This window comes from Cherax quadricarinatus, chromosome 7, assembly GCF_038502225.1.
Source record: "Cherax quadricarinatus isolate ZL_2023a chromosome 7, ASM3850222v1, whole genome shotgun sequence".
NCBI classification, from domain to species: Eukaryota; Metazoa; Arthropoda; class Malacostraca; order Decapoda; family Parastacidae; genus Cherax; species Cherax quadricarinatus.
The window spans coordinates 53,970,224-53,991,498 of NC_091298.1; the positions used below are offsets into that span (position 1 = coordinate 53,970,224).

Here is a 21,275-nt window from a genome sequence, read left to right on the forward strand (position 1 = left end):
CAGCTCAATTCTGGTCTCCATATTACAGAATGGACATAAATTCGTTAGAAAACATTCAGCGTAGGATGACTAAATTAATACATAGCATTAGAAATCTTCCTTATGAAGAAAGATTGAAGACTCTTAAGTTACATTCACTTGTTAGACGAAGAATGAGGGGAGACCTGATCGAAGTGTATAAGTGGAAGATAGGTATTAATAAAGGGGATATTAACAAGGTCTTGAGGATATCTCTCCAAGAGAGAACCCGCAGTAATGGATTTAAATTAGATAAGTTTAGATTTAGAAAGGACATAGGAAAGTATTGGTTTGGAAATAGGGTAGTTGATGAGGGGAACAGTCTACCTAGTTGGGTTATTGAGGCTAGGACTTTGGGTAGTTTCAAATTTAGGTTGGATAAGTACATGAGTGGGAGGGGTTGGATTTGAGAGGGACTTGCACATCGGAGCTTGTTTCTTGGGTGGCATTGAAAATTGGGTTGGTCAAATGTTTGTTAGTGGGATGAATTGTAAAGGACCTGCCTAGTATGGGCCAACAGGCCTGCTGCAGTGTTCCTCCTTTCTTATGTTCTTATGTTCTTATGATAAGTAAGTCTTACTCACACCCAATCGTCTCAACCCAGAATAAGGTTATACTTGCTAGTATATCGTACATGAACTTAATAAGCACACATTGCATTCCCAGTGCACACGACGGTGGATTATTGAAACACAGACGATAAAGTACATTATAGTCTCCATGTGTATTAGTGAAAATCTGTGTGACATACATGTGTAAGATACATATGTAACTTCGACACACAAGTGTCTCAACTACACAGAGTGCGGAATAAGTTGCTTTACCAACATAAATAAATATATATATATATATATATATATATATATATATATATATATATATATATATATATATATATATATATATATATATATATATATATATATATATTATATTTATATATATATATATATATATATTTTTTTTTTTTTTTACATATATAGGGAAGTACCACCTCTATGGCTGGAATGGGGACCTTCATCCTCAGAGAAGACAATAAACGTACCTCAGAGAAAACTCAAGGTTCTCCCCGGAGCTGTTTGAATATTTTCTTCTCCTACCACATATATATATATACATATATATATATACATATATATATACATATATATATACATATATATATATATATATATACATATATATACATATATATATATATGCAAAACAACCACTCTGAAAGAATAGAGAAATTCAAGCGCTTTCGTGACTACTCACATTATCAGCGCTTGGAATTTCTCTATTCTTTCAGAGTGGTTGTTTTGCATATTCTGAAATCACCTGTTTACTGTGATCTTATTGCATATATATATATATATATATATATATATATATATATATATATATATATATATATATATATATATATATATATATATATATATATATATATATATATATATATATATATATATATATAAACACTGTTGTAATGTTACTACACTGACACTGGGTGGTGAGTGTGTGAGCTTACTTCAAGTCGGTGCCGGATCAGCCGGGCTATGGTTCGTAGGTTGGACTACATGCGGCCAGCTGTAACAGCCTGGTTGATCAGGCCCTGATCCACCGGGAGGCGTGGTCGTGGACCAGGCTGCGGAGGCGTTGATCCCCGGAATACCTCCAAATACACTCCAGGTAGGTAGACACTGGGTGGTGAGAGGAACAGTGTAGAACTCAGTCTCCAGGTCAATTTCACAAAACATTTGTGACATTTACAGTGAATAGTTCGTGTAAAGGTTACCAAAGGGAGGAGCTTCACAGAGGATCCTCACAGAGGATCCTCACAGAGGAGCCCCACAGAGGAGCTTCACAGAGGAGAACTTCACATAGGAGCCTCGCAAAACAGTGAATGGGTGAAAATATTGATGCACGACCCGTACAAAATGCTGGTAGACTTGGTGGGTGAATACGTAACAGCCATCATGACGCAGTCCAGTAGCGCGTTGTTCAAGTTCACAATAGACCAGACCAGGAACGGCGCATTCTTAACAGCTGCAAATGAAAAAGGAGATATTTAGTACAGGTGAAATATTTAATAAAGCTGTGGCGTGGATAAAAACAGTGAACAAAAGGACTGAACCCAAGGTTCTCGTTTGTCTTGGTGAACAGGGGCAACAGGTGTCAGGAGACTTGGTCTTATGTCTCTACTCTCCACAGACTGGATCCTGGGTCATTTGTTATGAGCCGAACTTGCTACCACTGAGTCATGGTTCACGAGATTGGAAGCTTGGGTTCATCATAGCTCGGGCAGGGCCTGCAGTGTCTGCAGTGCCTCAGACCAGGGTGTGTGTGAGGAAAAGTTATTGAAGTGATGTCATCCCTCTGCAATTTCAGGCCAGTAAAAACATAATTTAATTTTGTCATGCAAGGCAATATAATTACTTTAATGTACTGCAAATTGACTAACATTAAGAAATGTTTTTAGCAGTCTTAAGCAGTGGCGGACCTACATTTTTGGGGCTCTGAAGCTTGAACTGTTATGTGGGGCCCCTTCGCAACCCCTTCTCATACAGCAGACCAAAAAAAATTTAAGCAATGTGAACTAAAGTGGCTTCTGGAGTCCCTCCAGGATTAGGGGCCCTGAAGCTTAAGCTTCATTAGTATCATAGTAGATCCGCCCCTTAAGTCAATAACTGGAACACAGGTGGAGACACTTACCAGTGCCGTTGTTCCACATGGAGACACCCTCTTGTGCGATGTCGTTGATGGGAAAGTACGCTCCTAAGGTTATTAATGATACTTTAGAGCTCATCCAGTTCCAGTCTGTTGCGTCCCAGGGAATGAACATGGTGGCGTGTAGACTCTTGCAGGCGTCGAGAGCACCGTTCCAGGATAGGCTGTAGTCTTTGATGTAGACCCAACGACCACGGTAAGTGGTGAAGCCAGCGGCCTTGTAATCTGCAGCCAGGACACATGTTGCGAGACAGTACATAATGATGATATACACACATGTGCAACACTTGGGTATCTTTACTGTGGAAACGTTTCGCCAACCAGTGGCTTCCTCGGTCCAATACAGAGAAGAATGATTGAAGATCAGAAGGAGTTTGAGGTAATCAACTCCAGGCTGAGGGACTGATTACCTCAAACTCAATCTGATCTTCAACCACTCTTCTCTGTACTGGACTGAAGAAGCCACTAGTTGGCGAAATTTTTCCACAATAAAGATACCCAAGTGTTGCACAAGTGTCTCAGTCATCATCCTGCCGGTTCTCTGAACCATTCATCTACAATATATGATGCACCAGAGGGAGATGGTGGTGGAGGAGAGCGTTATGAACGGCACCTAAAGACCAAATATCGGTAAAGTCGGTCGTTATGAGATAAGAGGTGATTCCAGGAACTGTGAAGCAACTCCTGCAAGCGCGCGCGCACACACACACACACACACACACACACAGAGGGCCTAGTAGCAACCGGTGAAGAGGCGGGGCCAGGAGCTAGGACTCGACCCCTGCAACCACAAATAGGTGAGTACACACACACACACACACACACACACACACACATACACACACACACACACACACATGCATGGATTCATGGAAGGCAAATCCTGTGTTACAAACCTTCTGGAGTTTTATGACAAGGTAACAGAAGTAAGACACGAGAGAGAGGGGTGGGTGAATTGCATTTTCCTGGACTGCAGGAAGGCCTTCGACACAGTTCCTCACAAGAGATTAGTGCAGAAGCTGGAGGATCAGGCGCATATAACAGGGAGGGCACTGCAATGGATCAGAGAATACCTGACAGGGAGGCAACAACGAGTCATGGTAAGTGAAGAGGTATCACAGTGGGCGCCTGTGGCGAGCGGGGTCCCACAGGGGTCAGTTCTAGGACCAGTGCTATTTTTGATAAATGTGAGTGACATGATGGAAGGGATAGACTCGGAAGTGGCCCTATTCGCAGATGATGTGAAGTTGATGAGAAGAACTAAATCGGATGAGGATCAGGCAGGACTACAAAGAGACCTGGACAGACTGGACACGTGATCCAAAAACTGGCTTCTCGAATTCAACCCTGCCAGATGCAAAGTCATGAAGATTGGGGAAGGGCAAAGAAGACCGCAGACAGAGTATAGGCTAGGTGGACAAAGACTACAAACCTCACTCAAGGAGAAAGATCTTGGGGTGACCATAACACCGAGCACGTCTCCGGAGGCACACATCAACCAGATAACTGCTGCAGAGAATGGGCGCCTGGCAAACCTGAGAATAGCGTTCCGATACCTTAATAAGGAATCGTTCAAGATACTGTACACTGTGTACGCTAGGCCCATACTGGAGTATGCAGCACCAGTTTGGAACCCACACCTGGTCAAGCACGTCAAGAAGTTAGAGAAAGGACAAAGGTTTGCAACAAGGCTAGTTCCAGAGCTCAGGGGAATATCGTACGAGGAAAGGTTGAGGGAAATCGGACTGACGACACTGGAGGACAGGAGGGTCAGGAGAGACATGATAACGACATACAAGATACTGCGGGGAATAGATAAGGTGGACAGAGACAGGATGTTCCAGAGAGGGGACATAGAAACAAGGGGTCACAATTGGAAGCTGAAGACTCAGACGAGTCACAGGGATGTTAGGAAGTATTTCTTCAGTCATAGAGTCGTCAGGAAGTGGAACAGCCTAGCAAGTGACGTAGTGGAGGCAGGAATCATATATAGCTTTATGACGAGGTTTGACAAATCTCAGGAAGCAGAGAGAGAGAGAGAGGATCTAGTAACGATCAATGAAGAGGCGGGGCCAGGAGCTGAGTCTCGACCCCTGCAACCACAAATAGGTGAGTAGACACACACTATAGCCATGAATCGACCCCTGCAACCACAATTAGGTGAGTACACGCAGCAGAGGACAGAGTGGGTCTCCGGGGAGGTTTAGACAAGCTACGAAGGTTGACGGTCAAGCAAGTGGCTGCTGGAGTTCAATCCAAACAAGTGCAAAGTATTGAAATTTATTGAGAAGAGTAAATCCCAGAGACGGAACACATGCCGGAAGATGAGAACCTACAGGTATCGGCCAAAGAAAATAATATAGGCGCATTATGTTCAAAAGCTTGACGAGGTATAGTAGCATACAGTCAGAGTTCTCCCAGAGGAATTGAACCTGGCCACCGAGGAAGAGAGGAGAACAAGAGATGGACATAATTACTGCGTATTAAATACCCTGGGGAGCTAATAAGGTAAATGGATACATTTTTTTTTACAATGAGAGGACCAGATACAAAGGGACATGGGAGCGAGTATAAAACATAGATTAGTCACAAGGGTGTTAGGAAGCACTTTTTCAGCGTCAGAGTAGTAGGAAAGTGAAGTACCTGCAGGTGGACCTGCCAAGCATGGGCCAGTGGACCATCTTCAGTGCTCCTTTCTTATGTTCATATATATATATATATATATATATATATATATATATATATATATATATATATATATATATATATATATATATATATATATATATATATATATATATATATATATATATATATATATATAAAACTTAAGAGGCGCAGTCACGAATCGATGAGTACACAGTTAAAGAAAAGAGGACCCTGGTATAAACACGACACAAAACTTGTCTCACGAGAGGCCCTTAACACCCACACTACAAGGTTCGAAACTAATTCTTTAAAGTTGATAGATTGATCACATCATCTTTACACCTACACTGCTTTTGCTGTCTCTATATTCGACTGAAGAAGGCTGCTGTGTGTAGGCGAAATGTTTCGACAGTAGATATCCAACTGCTGTACATGTGTCTTACTCATCCAAAAAGACCTGGATGAAACTTTACAAGGGAGGTAACAAGAGCAAGTATTTATTATTAAATAAATGGTTTTGAAATTCGACTAATGAATAAATGAGACACTTGTGCAACACTTGGGAATCTTTATTATGGAAACATTTCACCAAACCAGTGACTTCCTCAGTCCAATACAGAGAAGAATGGTGGAAGATGAGAAGGAGTTTGAAGTAATCAGTCTGGAGAAGTGTTCAGTCTCTCAGTCTTTATCACGACCTGCTGAGAAAAATGTCGTGGAAGCTGAAAGGAAGTCTGTGAAGCTGAAATCAAGGCTGGAGAGCTGAAAGTAAGCCTGGGAAGCTGAAAGCAAGTCTGGGGAGGTGAAAGCAAGCATGGGGAGCTGAAAGCAAGTCTGGGGAGGTGAAAGCAAGCATGGGGAGCTGAAAGCAAGCATTCAGAGACAGTAGAGCTTACCAAACTGACAGGTGGCGTTTGTGTTGATGTAACCCGTCGGACACACGCATTCGACATTGCAGAGAGAGTACATCGTCATATCTGTGCACTGCGCATCACTGCTACACTCCTCTCCAAGGTAGCGACAGTCTGCCGTACAAGTTCTGTAGTTACCCTCTCAAGGATTAGACTGATTCCAGTGACTACCATCCACAAGATGGTTGTGTGAGGTGACTACCATCCACAGGATGGTTGTGTGGTGACTACTATCCACAGGATGGTTGTGTGAGGTGACTATCATCCACAGGATGGTTATGAAGTGACTACATCCACAGGATGGTTGTGTGAGGTGACTGCTATCCACAGTATGGTTGTGAGGTGACTACGACCCACAGAATGGTTGTGGTGACTACTATCCACAGGATGGTTGTGTGTGTGGTAGCTACCATCCACAGGATGGTTGTGTAGTGACTACCATCCACAGGATGGTTGTGTGTGTGGTGGCTACCATCCACATGATGGATGTGTGTGATGACTACCATCCACAGGATGGTTGTGTGTGGTAACTACCATCCACAGGATGGCTGTGTGAGGTGACCACTATCAACAGGATGGTTGTATGGTGACTACCATCCACAGGATGGTTGTGCGTGATTACCTTCCACAGGATGGTTGTGTAACATTATTGTGTAGAGCACTGGATTGATTTATGGTTACAGAGCTGTGTGTGTGTGTGTGTGTGTGTGTGTGTGTGTGTAAGCTCCTTGCATCCTCCAGAAAGCAGGATAACTCCGTGACATAACATAATTCTAAAGATTGAACATTAAAATGGTATAAAATACCGACAGGTTGTTAGGTAAGACACATATGCAACAGTTAGGTATCTTTATTATGAAACGTTTCATAATAAAGATACCTAACTGTTGCATATGTGTCTTACCTAACAACATAATTCTAAAGAGAAGGATAATATTATAAGGTTGAATTCTTTCTAGAATTACAATTTCTAACGTTCCCGGAACCCTCTTAGGAAGCAAGAGAATAAATCTAGAAAGAATAAACCTAGAATGCGGGATAACACTGTTGTATAGGCTTCTTCCTAGAATTAGGATATCTGATGTTCATACAGATAGCAACAGAAAGTAGGATAAGTTCTAGTAAGATAAATCTAAATGGTAGGATATCTTTAGATAGGATTTTTAATAGAATTAGGATACCTCAAGGACGTGAAATAATATACCCTAAGGCAGTAGCATACCCCAATATGGCAGGATATCCCTGTAAGGTAGGATACCGCAGTTAAGTAATGCATCCCAGTATAGGATACCCCAGTTAAGCAAGATTTTTCCATTAAGATAGGATACCCAGTTAAGCAAGATATCCCAGTAAGGGTATCTCAGTAAAACAAGATATCCCAATAAGATAGGATACCCCAGTTAAGCAAGATATCCCAATAAGATAGGATACCCCAGTTAAGCAAAATATCCCAGTAAGATAGCATACCTCAATTAAGCAAGATATCCCAGTAAGATAGCATGCCTCAATTAAGCAAGATATCCCAGTATAGGATACCCTCCTGGAAGTGTGCTACTACCCCAGGATACCCGCATGAGGTACCGTACCTGAGCAGTAGTAGCGGGTGTTGGCATCTGCTGTGTAGTTAGTCACGTTAGAGAAGATAGTACACAGCATCTCTGTACCGTTCTGTGCTATGTTGTAGCCCACACAGGCAGGAGGTACACAGCTTGCGCTACACTCTATGTTGCTGCCTACCTGTAATATGAAGTGGTACACTGTTAGCTACACGGTACACGAGATGTTTATCTCTGGTACGTGTTGTGCTCTGTTGTACATCTCTGGTGTGTGTTGTGTGCTGTTGTATATCTCTGCTGCATGCTGTGCTCTGTTGTACATCTCTGGTGCGTGTTGTGTTCTGTTGTACATCTCTGCTGCATGCTGTGCGCTGTTGTACATCTCTGGTGTATGTTGTGCTCTGTTGTATATCTCTGGTGCATGCTGTGCTTTGTTGTACATCTCTGGTGTGTGTCTCAGTAGTAGTTATCATGTGGGATTCGAACACGTGGATAGGGTAAAGTAATACTCACGTAGGCTGGAAGTACGTATAATTACGGATAATGTGGGGAGCGCCCAAACAGCCGTAACCTTGCCTCCTTGCTCACTCTCGTATGACTAACTGGCCGCCCACAGTACCCATATGTGAGGGGGTCTTTGAATACTGCTGTGACTACCAACCGTCTCTGCCTGAGTCACTGTCTGTATTCATATTGTGCTGACCACAGCAGTATTCAAAGACCCCCTCACATATGGGTACTGTGGGCGGCCAGTCAGTTATACGAGAGTGAGCAAGGAGGCAAGGTTACGGCTGTTTGGGCGCTCCCCACATTATCCGTAATTATACGTACTACCAGCCTACGTGAGTATTACTTTACCCTATCCACGTGTTCGAACTCCCACATGATATGTGTTGTGTTCTGTTGTACATCTCTGGTGCGTGCTGTGCTCTGTTGTATATCTCTGCTGCATGCTGTGCTCTGTTGTACATCTCTGGTGTGTGTTGTGTTCTGTTGTACATCTCTGGTGCGTGCTGTGCTCTGTTGTATATCTCTGGTGCGTGCTGTGCTCTGTTGTACATCTCTGGTGCGTGTTGTGTTCTGTTGTACATCTCTGCTGCATGTTGTGCTCTGTTGTACATCTCTGCTGCATGCTGTGCTCTGTTGTACATCTCTGGTGTGTGTTGTGTTCTGTTGTACATCTCTGGTGCGTGCTGTGCTCTGTTGTATATCTCTGGTGCGTGCTGTGCTCTATTGTACATCTCTGGTGTGTGCTGTGGCCCGGTGGCCTGGTGGCTAAAGCTCCCGCTTCACACACGGAGGGCCCGGGTTCGATTCCCGGCGGGTGGAAACATTCGACACGTTTCCTTACACCTGTTGTCCTGTTCACCTAGCAGCAAATAGGTACCTGGGTGTTAGTCGACTGATGTGGGTCGCATCCTGGGGGACAAGATTAAGGACCCCAATGGAAATAAGTTAGACAGTCCTCGATGACACACTGACTTTCTTGGGTTATCCTGGGTGGCTAACCCTCCGGGGTTAAAAATCCGAACGAAATCTTATCTTATCTTGTACATCTCTGGTGCATGCTGTGCTCTGTTGTACATCTCTGGTGCGTGTTGTGTTCTGTTGTACATCTCTGCTGCATGCTGTGCTCTGTTGTACATCTGTGGTGCGTGCTGTGCTCTGTTGTACATTTCTGGTGCGTGTTGTGCTCTGTTGTACATCTCTGTTGTACATCTCTGGTGCGTGTTGTGTTCTGTTGTACATCTGTGGTGCGTGCTGTGCTCTGTTGTACATCTCTGGTGCGTGCTGTGCTCTGTTGTACATCTCTGGTGCGTGTTGTGTTCTGTTGTACATCTCTGGTGCGTGCTGTGCTCTGTTGTACATCTCTGGTGCGTGCTGTGCTCTGTTGTACTCTCAGTAGTAGTAACCAGTTACCATCTCAGTAGTAGTAACCAGTTACCAGTGACCAGTGTACCGGTGGTTGACTCACTGCCAACCGTCTCTGCCTGAGCCACTGTCTGAACTCATATTGTGCTGACCTAGCACTATTCAAAGACCCCCTCACATATGGGTACTGTGGGCGGGCAGTCAGTCAGTGTTACGAGAGGAGCAAGGAGACAAGGTACGGCTGTAAGGGAGGGCGCTCTCCACATTATCTGTAATTATACGTACTACCAGCCTACGTGAGTATTTCTTTACCCAATCCACGTGTCGAACTCCCACATGATAGTACATCTCTGGTGCGTGCTGTGCTCTGTTGTACATCTCTGCTGTATGATGTGCTCTGTTGTACATCTCTGGTGCGTGTTGTGTTCTGTTGTACATTTCTCGTGCGTGCTGTGCTCTGTTGCACATCTCTGGTGCGTGTTGTGCTCTGTTGCACATCTCTGGTGCGTGCTGTGCTTTCATGTACATCTTTCGTGCAGGAAATGTCGTGTGTGACGTTCACTGGTGTTGTTAAACTACAGGTGTTTGCTGCTTGTGTTGAACCTAGAGAGCCTAAGAACCCGGTTATTTTTGTTACTAGTTAAAAGGTATAGTAATCTCTTTACTCACATCTTCCTCGAAAATTTTTTCTTATTTTTCAAAACACATTTTAAACGTGTTTTCGAGTCTTAATGAGCGGCTTTATATTCTCTTTTTTTTCATCTGAATGCAAAAGCATTGCATTAACAAATGTCGTGCCTTTGTATTCAGGAGTTTGTTTACAAATTCGCCGACTCGAATGAGCAAACATTCAGTCCACCTCAGCATCTGAGACGCAAAGATTAAATCCGGCTTCTCAAATAAGAACGTAAACATTAAATCCATCTTCTCAAATGAGAACGTAAACATTAAATCCATCTTCTCAAATGAGAACGTAAACAGTAAATCCGTCTTCTCAAATGAGAACGTAAACATTAAATCCGTCTTCTCATATGAGAACACAGACATTAAATCCTTAACAAATAAGAACGCAAATATCAAAAGCAAAAGCAACTCTAAGCATTAAATTAAACGCATCAAATCCTGACAAAAGTCACATATTGTTCCCAGACCTTCAAAAAGTCATTAAAAAACCTACACAAACACTGTTACATTTATACAAGACACGTTTTATTTACTGTAAAAGAACATTTATCCTCCCTATCAAGGCTGACACGTCTTTAGTGAGCCATTTAGTAAGTCACTTATTACTCCCCAGCACTTGTTTACCGTTGCAACAAACAAGTTGTTTACGGTGATTGATCAGCAAGTCAGTAGTCAGGTGGAAAATTCATTTATCCGTATAAAAAAATGGATTTTTTTTCGAAGGATAAAAGCTGACTGTGTTCCTCCTGTTGAATGTGCGGCTCTGTGCTTCCTGTTAAGCAAGTGGCTCTGTGCTTCCTGTTAAGCAAGTGGCTCTGTGCTTCCTGTTAAGCAAGTGGCTCTGTGCTTCCTGTTAAGCAAGTGGCTCTGTGCTTCCTGTTAAGCAAGTGGCTCTGTGCTTCCTGTTAAGCAAGTGGCTCTGTGCTTCCTGTTAAGCAAGTGGCTCTGTGCTTCCTGTTAAGCAAGTGGCTCTGTGCTTCCTGTTAAGCAGGTGGCTCTGTGCTTCCTGTTAAGCAGGCGGCTCTGTGCTTCCTGTTAAGCAGGTGGCTCTGTGCTTCCTGTTAAGCAGGTGGCTCTGTGCTTCCTGTTAAGCAGATGGCTCTGTGCTTCCTGTTAAGCAGGTGGCTCTGTGCTTCCTGTTAAGCAGGCGGCTCTGTGCTTCCTGTTAAGCAGGCGGCTCTGTGCTTCCTGTTAAGCAGGTGGCTCTGTGCTTCCTGTTAAGCAGGCGGCTCTGTGCTTCCTGTTAAGCAGGCGGCTCTGTGCTTCCTGTTAAGCAGGTGGCTCTGTGCTTCCTGTTAAGCAGGTGGCTCTGTGCTTCCTGTTAAGCAGGCGGCTCTGTGCTTCCTGTTAAGCAGGCGGCTCTGTGCTTCCTGTTAAGCAGGTGGCTCTGTGCTTCCTGTTAAGCAGGTGGCTCTGTGCTTCCTGTTAAGCAGGCGGCTCTGTGCTTCCTGTTAAGCAGGCGGCTCTGTGCTTCCTGTTAAGCAGGCGGCTCTGTGCTTCCTGTTAAGCAGGTGGCTCTGTGCTTCCTGTTAAGCAGGTGGCTCTGTGCTTCCTGTTAATCAGGTGGCTCTTTGCTTCCTGTTAAGCAGGTGGCTCTGTGCTTCCTGTTAAGCAGGTGGCTCTGTGCTTCCTGTTAAGCAGGTGGCTCTGTGCTTCCTGTTAAGCAGGTGGCTCTTTGCTTCCTGTTAAGCAGGTGGCTCTTTGCTTCCTGTTAAGCAGGTGGCTCTGTGCTTCCTGTTAAGCAGGTGGCTCTGTGCTTCCTGTTAAGCAGGTGGTTCTGTGCTTCCTGTTAAGCAGGTGGCTCTGTGCTTCCTGTTAAGCAGGTGGCTCTGTGCTTCCTGTTAAGCAGGCGGCTCTGTGCTTCCTGTTAAGCAGGCGGCTCTGTGCTTCCTGTTAAGCAGGTGGCTCTGTGCTTCCTGTTAAGCAGGTGGCTCTGTGCTTCCTGTTAAGCAGGTGGCTCTGTGCTTCCTGTTAAGCAGGCGGCTCTGTGCTTCCTGTTAAGCAGGCGGCTTTGTGCTTCCTGTTAAGCAGGTGGCTCTGTGCTTCCTGTTAAGCAGGTGGTTCTGTGCTTCCTGTTAAGCAGGTGGCTCTGTGCTTCCTGTTAAGCAGGTGGCTCTTTGCTTCCTGTTAAGCAGGTGGCTCTTTGCTTCCTGTTAAGCAGGTGGCTCTGTGCTTCATGTTAAGCAGGTGGCTCTTTGCTTCCTGTTAAGCAGGTGGCTCTTTGCTTCCTGTTAAGCAGGTGGCTCTGTGCTTCCTGTTAAGCAGGTGGCTCTTTGCTTCCTGTTAAGCAGGTGGCTCTTTGCTTCCTGTTAAGTAGGTGGCTCTGTGCTTCCTGTTAAGCAGGTGGCTCTTTGTTTCCTGTTAAGCAGGTGGCTCTTTGCTTCCTGTTAAGTAGGTGGCTCTGTGCTTCCTGTTAAGCAGGTGGCTCTTTGTTTCCTGTTAAGCAGGTGGCTCTTTGTTTCCTGTTAAGCAGGTGGCTCTTTGTTTCCTGTTAAGCAGGTGGCTCTTTGTTTCCTGTTAAGCAGGTGGCTCTGTGCTTCCTGTTAAACAAGTGACTGTGTGCTTCCTGTTAAACTGGTGGTGATACACTCAGAGGTACAATACCGTTAACATTGCTACATTACTGTCGTGAGGTGGTAGTTGAACTCGTTCACTGTTGTGGTGGTGGTGGGTCGTCCCACTCGTTTACTGTCGCGAGACAGTCGACAGACTCGTTTACAGTCGTGGGAGTGTCGTTATCCATCTTTAGTGTCGCAATAATGCCGTTGGACTCGTTTAGTGTCTGTGGGACTCGTTTACTGTATGTGGGACTAGTTTACTGTCTCTGTGGGACTCGTTTATTGTCTGTGGGATTCGTTTAGTGCATATGGGACTCGTTTAGTATCTGTGGGACTCAATGAGTGTATGTGGGACTCGTTTAGTGTCTATGGGACTCGTTTACTTTCTCTGTGGGACTCGTTTAGCGTCTATGGGAATCGTTTAGTGTTTGTGGATTAACAGAATCTTCTCCAAAAAAATCGCACTTAAGAGAAACTTTATGAGAACGTTTCGGTCCATCCAGGACCGTTGGTAAGTCACAACTGTTGTCAAGCTGGTCCACGAGGGGACCGAAACGTCGTCAAAAGGTTCCTGTCCAGAGTGAAAGGTTTTTATTACACGTTTCAGCCACGGAAGTGTGATTTTTTTTAATCTAAACAGAAGCTGTTTTGAACTAATTATGGGAAAAGGGTGAACTGCTTGATCACACACTGAGGTTCCGGGATCGATCGCTGACACGGGTGAAACTTTGGGCATGTTTCCTTGCACCTGTTGTCCCTATTCACCTAGCAGCATGTAGGTACCCGAGTGCTAGAAGACTTTTGTGAGTCGCATCCTGGAGGAACAAGATTAACCTAAGTTGCCAGAAATGCACAACCAGGGGCTTTCTGTATGTCACTGATGTCAGCTATGGTCTGTAATAGTTGTATTGTGTACTGGTAGAAATCAATATTTATTTCTCCCAGTACACAACTGGGGAAACTGTGTTGTCCTGGGGGATGCTCACACCTCCAGCCTGGTCTTAGTGACTTGTACATTAAAGATCACCAACTATTGCCGCAATTAGCAGGACTTCTGTAAGCTCGCTACCTTCTTCCAAGATGACTTCTTGTAATACTTATAGTACTTATATTACTCGTACTATTTGTAGTACTAATAATACTTGTACTACCTGCATTACACCAGGAGGATCACAGAACACTGTGGCCATGGTCTCTCAGGCTGATAGGATCACAGAACACTGTGGCCATGGTCTCTCAGGCTGATAGGATCACAGAACACTGTGGCCATGGTCTCTCAGGCTGATAGGATCACAGAACACTGTGGCCATGGTCTCTCAGGTTGATAAACTCTCCAATCTGAGAGTTCCAGATACTTGTTTCTTTTTTTCGTGGTAAAGGCGAGGTTGTATGCCCAGTAACGCCTAGCAGAATAAGCCTAACTTCTGATAAAGCTACAGAGGAACCTTCAACGACGCTTCTTGGATGATTCCAGATAAAATATATCAAAAATTGTTTTGTAATGGAAAGATCAAGTTGAATGGTACTCTATGATTACCAAGAAACATAACGTGTACTCACCTAATTGTTAGATGAGTACACACTGTGTGTGTGTGTGTGTATGTGTGTACACTCATCTATATGTTGTTGCAGGAGGCGATTCGTAGCTCCTGGCTTCGCTTCTTCGTGTGTGTGTGTGTACTTACCTATGTGGTTGCAGGGGTCGATTCATAGCTCTTGGCTGTGTGTGCGTGTAAGTACACCTCATTACGAGTATTATGTTTGCGAGTAAGAACGGACAAATTGATAAATAAGAAGTACGTGGAACACTTTTTAGACTAAGGGACTAACCACCCACGGCTGAGGGATCGACCACCTCTCCATTTCTACTGTCTCCAGCGCTATAATCACCTGTATTCGACTGAAGAAGCCTATTGCGTAGGTGAAACGTTTCGGTAATAAAGATATCTAAGTGTTGCCCATGTGTCTTATTCGTCAGTAATCTGAAGAGGGTCAGAGCCAGGAACGAGAAGTAGAAAAGAAAGCAACAATTTCCCAGCGGGAGACGAAGGATTTGTAATGGAAAGTAAAGTCACGTTACTTGGAAGTAAAGTCACGTTAATTCAAATTCAAATTCAAATTCAAAGTTTATTCTCTATAAAGATTACAATGCTGAATTTACAGAATTTGGTTGTTGTGTGGTTTACATGTAGTTAAATAATGATTACAGAGTGCACCACTAGAACGCCTAGCATGGCTAGGCATTTCGGGCAGACTTAGTTTAATTGTTTATTTTAAAATATTACAAATTATGAGGTAAGTTGGTATTATGGCTAAGTGACTAAATACTAGTTTGTGAGTTTAGCAATGTGAATGCTTTTGTTTTGGCACAGTACATAGTTTCAGTATTGGAGTATCATAGGATTCATTATTTTAAGATTGAGATTAATATTTCTGTTTATGGTCAAATGGGTGAGTGAGTGTAAGTGTGAACCACCAGGTGGTATTCGTGTAGTTAGTTGATGGGGTTTATCAGGGAGATAAGATGTTTTCTAATGGTAGTTTTGAAGGTGATGAATGTGTCTGCAGTTCTAGAGTTCTCAGGTAGGATGTTCCAGATTTTAGGGCCTTTGACATACATTGAATTTTTGTAAAGGTTTAGTCGGACATGGGGAATGTCGTAGAGATGTTTGTGTCTGGTGTTATGCCTGTGGGTTCTGTCACAACTATCAAGAAAGCGTTTTAGGTCAAGGTTGATATTGGAGTTTAAGGTCCTGTAGATGTAGATTGCACAGTAGTAAGTGTGGATGTACTGAACAGAGAGTAAGTTTAGATCTATGAAGAGTGGGGGGGGTGTTGCCAGGGATGGGATTCAGTGATTATTCTTACTGCAGCTTTTTGTTGGGTTATTATTGGCTTTAGGTGTGTTGCTGCAGTTGATCCCCAAGCACAAATAGCATAGGTGAGGTATGGATAAATAAGTGAGTGGTATAGTGTGAGAAGGGCATTTTGCGGCACGTAGTATCGTATCTTGGAGAGGATCCCAACTGTTTTGGATACTTTTTTGGTTATGTGTTGGATATGGGTGCTGAAATTCAGGTTGTTGTCAAGGTATAGGCCTAGGAATTTGCCCTCATTATGTCTGGTAATTAGAGTGTTGTCGATCTTAATGTTAATTTGTGCATCTCCTGCTCTGCTACCAAACATAATATAGTAGGTTTTGTCAGTGTTAAGGGTAAGTTTATTGGCTGTCATCCAAGTCGATATTTTGATCAGCTCCTCGTTAATAATGGTGATGAGGGTGGCAAGATTAGGGTGAGAGATGACATAAGTCGTGTCGTCAGCAAAGAGAATGGGTTTCAGGTGTTGGGATACGTTTAGAAGATCATTGATGTATATGAGGAAGAGCAGGGGACCAAGGACACTTCCCTGCGGAACTCCAGTATCAAGTGGCCGTGTTGTTGATGCTGTGTCTTTAATGGTAACATACTGATACCTATTAGTAAGGTAAGATTTGAAATAAGCAAGCGCATGGCCTCTTATACCATAATGGTCAAGTTTGTGGAGTAGGATGTCGTGGTCTACTGTGTCAAAAGCTTTTCTTAGGTCAATAAAAATTCCTAGTGGATATTCCTTATTTTCCAATGCTGTGTAAAGCAGATCTAGCATTTTTATGATTGCATCATTAGTGCTTTTATTTTTCCTAAATCCAAATTGGCAGGGGTTGAGTATGTTTTGTGCTGTTATAAATGAATATAGTCTCCTGTACACGAGTTTCTCAAAGATTTTGGATAGCAATGGTAAATTTGATATTGGCCTATAGTTGTTTAAGTCTGTAGGGTCACCACCTTTATGTATTGGTGTAACCCTTGCCATCTTGAGTAGTTTCGGGAAGGTGCTAGTTTCTAGTGACTTGTTAAAAAGTAATGAAATAGCATGCGAAAGGATATGGGCCGCTCGCTTGTACAGTAATGGTGGGACATTAGACAGATTCCCTGAGTTGTTTTTAAGTGACTTTATAATCTCGGTGACTTCCGAGGGCTCAGTTGGTGCAAGATAGAAGGAATTTGGGAAATTCCCATCTAGGTAGTCCCCGGCATGGGCATTAGTATGTGGGATTTTATTGGCGAGATTAGATCCTATGGTTGAGAAGAAGTCGTTTATCTTGTTAGCTGTGTCAGTGGGATGTAGTGGTGTTTCATTAGGTTTAGTTAGGACAATATTCTTGGTTTTTCTCAGTTTGTGGGTCCCTAGAATCTGAGAAAAAGTTTTCCAGGTCTTTTTTATATCTCCTCTAGTGTCTGTGAATCTACTGGAGTAGTATAGCTGTTTGGCTTTCTTTATTACTTTGGTGAGAACTGATGAATAGTGTTTAAGAATATCTTTGTGTATTAAGCCCTGTCTATATTGCTTTTCATATTGGTGTTTCTTGTCAATGGATTTCAGAATGGTGCTGGTTAGCCATGGGCAACCAAGCCGTTTGTTTGTGATCTGTTTCGTTTTTATAGGACAATGTTTGTTGTATAGTCTAAGTAATTTGTTAAGAAAAATGTCTGTCCAGTCATCAATACCATTGGCCTTGGAGAATTCTGTAGGCCAGTCAACAATCTCTAGGTCAGTTGTGAACTTCCTTATTGAGGCCTCGTCATGGAGTCTAAATGAGACTTTGTTGTATTCAAGTGGTGGTTTATTAATGTTTGTCAGGAGGAAGGTAGGGTAGTGGTCTGTAGTGCTATCTGTGATTATCCCTGATTTAAGGGGGGCTAGTATATTGGTCCATATGTGGTCTATTATGGTTGCACTTGTCTCAGTGAGCCTGGTTGGTTTAGTTATTGTTGGTATGAGAAGTGTGTTGTTCATATTGTTGATGAAATCAGTTACAGGCTGATCATCTAGTAAGCCAAGGTTGATGTTGAAGTCTCCAGCTAAGAGAAGGTGGTGCTTATTCATTTGTCTGTTTGTTATTAGTGACTTTAATTTCTCATTGAAATTTGGGATGTTTGTGTGAGGTATCCGGTAAATGGCACCGATTGTTATAGGTGTCTTAAGGTTTTTTACAGTAAAATTAGCAAAAATGTATTCCCCATATTCATCACTAAAGCAAGTGGTGCTAATACAAGATAATTGGTTAGAGTAATAGATTGCAATACCACCCCCAACTTGGTTTGGTCTGCAGTTGTGAATTGCTGTGTATCCTGGTAGAGGGTAGATATCTGTTGTGTCCTGCTTAAGCCAGGTCTCAGTAAGACTAATGCAGGAGAAGGGTGTTGGAAGTAAAGACACGTTACTTGGAAGTAAAGACACGTTACTTGGAAGTAAAGACACGTTACTTGGAAGTAAAGACACGTTACTTGGAAGTAAAGACACGTTACTTGGAAGTAAAGACACGTTACTTGGAAGTAAAGACACGTTACTTGGAAGTAAAGACACGTTACTTGGAAGTAAAGACACGTTACTAGGAAGTAAAGTCACGTTACTTGGAAGTAAAATCACGTTACTAGGAAGTAAAGTCACGTTACTTGGAAGTAGTCACGTTAATTGGAAGTAAAGTCACGTTAATTAGACGTAAAGACACGTTACTTGGAAGTAAAGTCACGTTACTTGGAAGTAAAGTCACGTTACTAGGAAGTAAAGTCACGTTAATTGGAAGTAAAGACACGTTACTTGGAAGTAAAGTCACGTTACTAGGAAGTAAAGTCACGTTAATTGGAAGTAAAGTCACGTTACTTGGAAATTAAGTTACGCTAACTGGAAGTAAAGTCACGTTAATTGGAAGTAAAGTCACGTTACTTGGAAATTAAGTTACGCTAACTGGAAGTAAAGTCACGTTAATTGGAAGTAAAGTCACGTTACTTGGAAATTAAGTTACGCTAACTGGAAGTAAAGTCACGTTAATTGGAAGTAAAGTCACGTTACTTGGAAATTAAGTTACGCTAACTGGAAGTAAAGTCACGTTAATTGGAAGTAAAGTCACGTTACTTGGAAATTAAGTTACGCTAACTGGAAGTAAAGTCACGTTAATTGGAAGTAAAGTCACGTTAATTGAAAGTCACGTTAATTTAAAAGAGAAGTAAGTTTGTCCTTAATTAGACGAGTGCACTTAGTGGAGCTTCCTGGGTGCACTACAGTACTCAGGGTGGTAACTTCTGGGTCTTGAGGGAAAGCTTGGCTGCAAGAGTAGAGCTCTATCAAGGCGGTTTCTCTTTGTGAAGAGCTTCATAAAGGCATTTTTCTCTCTTTGTAGAGCTTCATCAAGTCTTGCTTGTATAAGTGAAGAGCTTTTTAAAGGCAATTTTCTATCTGTAGAGCTCTATCACGCTATGTTTTTATCTTTATAGAGCTTTATCAAGTCATATTTCTCTCTGTGTATAGCTTTATCAAGTCGAGTTTCTCGGTGTAGAGCTTCATCTAGTCATGATTTCAGGAAACTCTACACAGAGCGAAACGTGAACATGATAAAGCTCTACACAGAGGGAAACATGACTTGATAAGGCTCTACACAATGGGAAAGGATGTACGTCCACGTGAAGGCTTGTTAAGGAACGCGTGTAATTTCCCTAGAGATCACAGTGGACAGCACGCGCGTCTTACCTTCATTGAGAGAAGAATGCTGCCTTCAGCGTATACGCAGTCTTTCTTCCTGTATGTGTATGATAATGACGTAACTGGGTTAACTTCAGCAGTTGCTGTCAGCAGCAGCAGCAGCAGCAGCAGCGATGCAGCCGACATTCCCGACGTCTACCAGGAAAAATAAGATTATTACTCTAACTGGTAGCATTTTTGTGTGCCAGTGATGGGAAAACTGGGGGTTGAGCTTAGTTGTGTGATGGGGAATGGGAGGTAATGAGGTTTGATCAAAGGAAAGGTAAGCGAGCTTCAAGTCTTTGAAGGCATCATTGCAAAGGGGACTCGAACAAACTGGGGTAACCATTTGCATCATATAATTACCTTGTTGTTAGCCTGGTTGTGGGGTCTTCAGGGAGCGTGGTGGTTGTTAGCTATCTGGCGGTCTTGTCTATGTCGGCTGTCTGGTGGTGTTGGCTGCCACCCTTATTAAAGCTACCTTCAGCAGACCTCGTTCAATGTGGTGTTGGCTGTCACCATCAGCAGGAACACTATAGCACTGCCGTCAGCAGGTTTCGTTTAATGTTGTAGTGTATAGTGTTACCGTCAGCAGAAATATCAACACCATCAACAGGCCTTGAGTGTGGTACTGCTGCTTCCAGTAGCAGGAATTCCACCTTCATAAGAGGCAACAGCAGCAGCAGCAGCAGACGAGGCCAACAGTTCCAAGAGCCAGGTACTAACAGAGACCTGGCTCTCTGTTGGCTGTTGCACGCTCTCTGGATCAACTGCAACAATTGCTGCGCTGCGTTGACTGAACATCTCTTAAATGGAGTACCAGCCAATCAGATGCATGGCATTTTTTTACACAACCAATCACAAACCTCCACTATATACCTGAAATATGGAGGTGCAACCAAGATATTATATTTTTATAGCAATGGCGGGAAGACCCAAGTTTACCCTAAAGTAGAAGAACTATATTGTATATCAATTATATACAAAGACAAGTCTGTGTCACAAGCTCATCCTGTGACATAGACCAGTCTCAGGGGATTTTTTTAATGAGTAACCTAGCTACATATTTTTTTGGTTTACTGATCTTCGAGACATACAATATACCTCTAATATATTGTTGTACTTGTGCCCCTGATCTGTGGAAATATAAACACGTAAGTAGTGTAATGTGATCCTTTATTGACAACGTTTCGCCCATACAGTGAACTTTATCAAGTCAGAAACAGATGTCTGATAAAGCCCACTATGTGGGCGAAACGTTGCCAATAAAGGATCACATTATACTGCAGCATTCTCCACCTGACCTCAACATTCTGAACCTGACTAGAAATACTCGCGCACCTTCCACCCCAGGTAGATCTGTTTGTGACTTGAAAAAGCCCACTGTGTGAGCGAAACGTTGTCAATAAAGGTCCACATTATACTGCATATGTGTTTATATTTCCATTATACTGCTTAAGTTTATATTTCCATTATGTCGGTATTGTATACCATTTATTTCCTTCGCCCCTGATCTGTTTGCTCGTGAGACTGGAGTCACTATTACACAGTAAGAAATAATGCATATATCTTCTTGATCTGGTTGGTTGTTAGTGAACATGTTGAGTTTCTGACACCACATTGTGCGATCTTTTTAATATCGACTTTTTTATATCTAATCTATATGAAATCTTATAAGATTGAATTATTATAATTTATTATTATTATTATTATTATTATTATTATTATTATTATTATTATTATTATTTTCATAA

The 21,275-nt window shown here is 42.8% G+C and overlaps 1 protein-coding gene across 1 annotated transcript; it reads right to left on the minus strand.

Moving 5' to 3' along the window:
* Positions 1-1,492: 1,492 nt before the first annotated feature.
* On the minus strand, positions 1,493-20,343 carry LOC128687042 (uncharacterized). Its single transcript, XM_053774396.2, has 6 exons — positions 19,888-20,343; positions 19,531-19,677; positions 7,877-8,027; positions 6,276-6,404; positions 2,716-2,955; positions 1,493-2,049 (listed from the first exon to the last, which is right to left on the minus strand). The coding sequence occupies exons 2-6, from the start codon at positions 19,666-19,668 to the stop codon at positions 1,880-1,882; spliced, it is 828 nt and encodes a 275-aa protein (XP_053630371.2). The 5' UTR covers positions 19,669-19,677; positions 19,888-20,343; the 3' UTR covers positions 1,493-1,879.
* Between the last annotated feature and the right edge of the window lie 932 nt (positions 20,344-21,275).

Bases quoted from the DNA above. Each gene is read 5' to 3' on its own strand.
- LOC128687042 (XM_053774396.2), bottom strand. From the start codon at position 19,668: ATGTCGGCTGCATCGCTGCTGCTGCTGCTGCTGCTGCTGACAGCAACT. The intron at 6,405-7,876 runs GTACGGTACCTC...CTTGTACGGCAG, and splicing joins CACCCGCTACTACTGCTCAG to ACTGTCGCTACCTTGGAGAG. The intron at 2,050-2,715 runs GTAAGTGTCTCC...TTTCATTTGCAG, and splicing joins CATGTGGAACAACGGCACTG to CTGTTAAGAATGCGCCGTTC.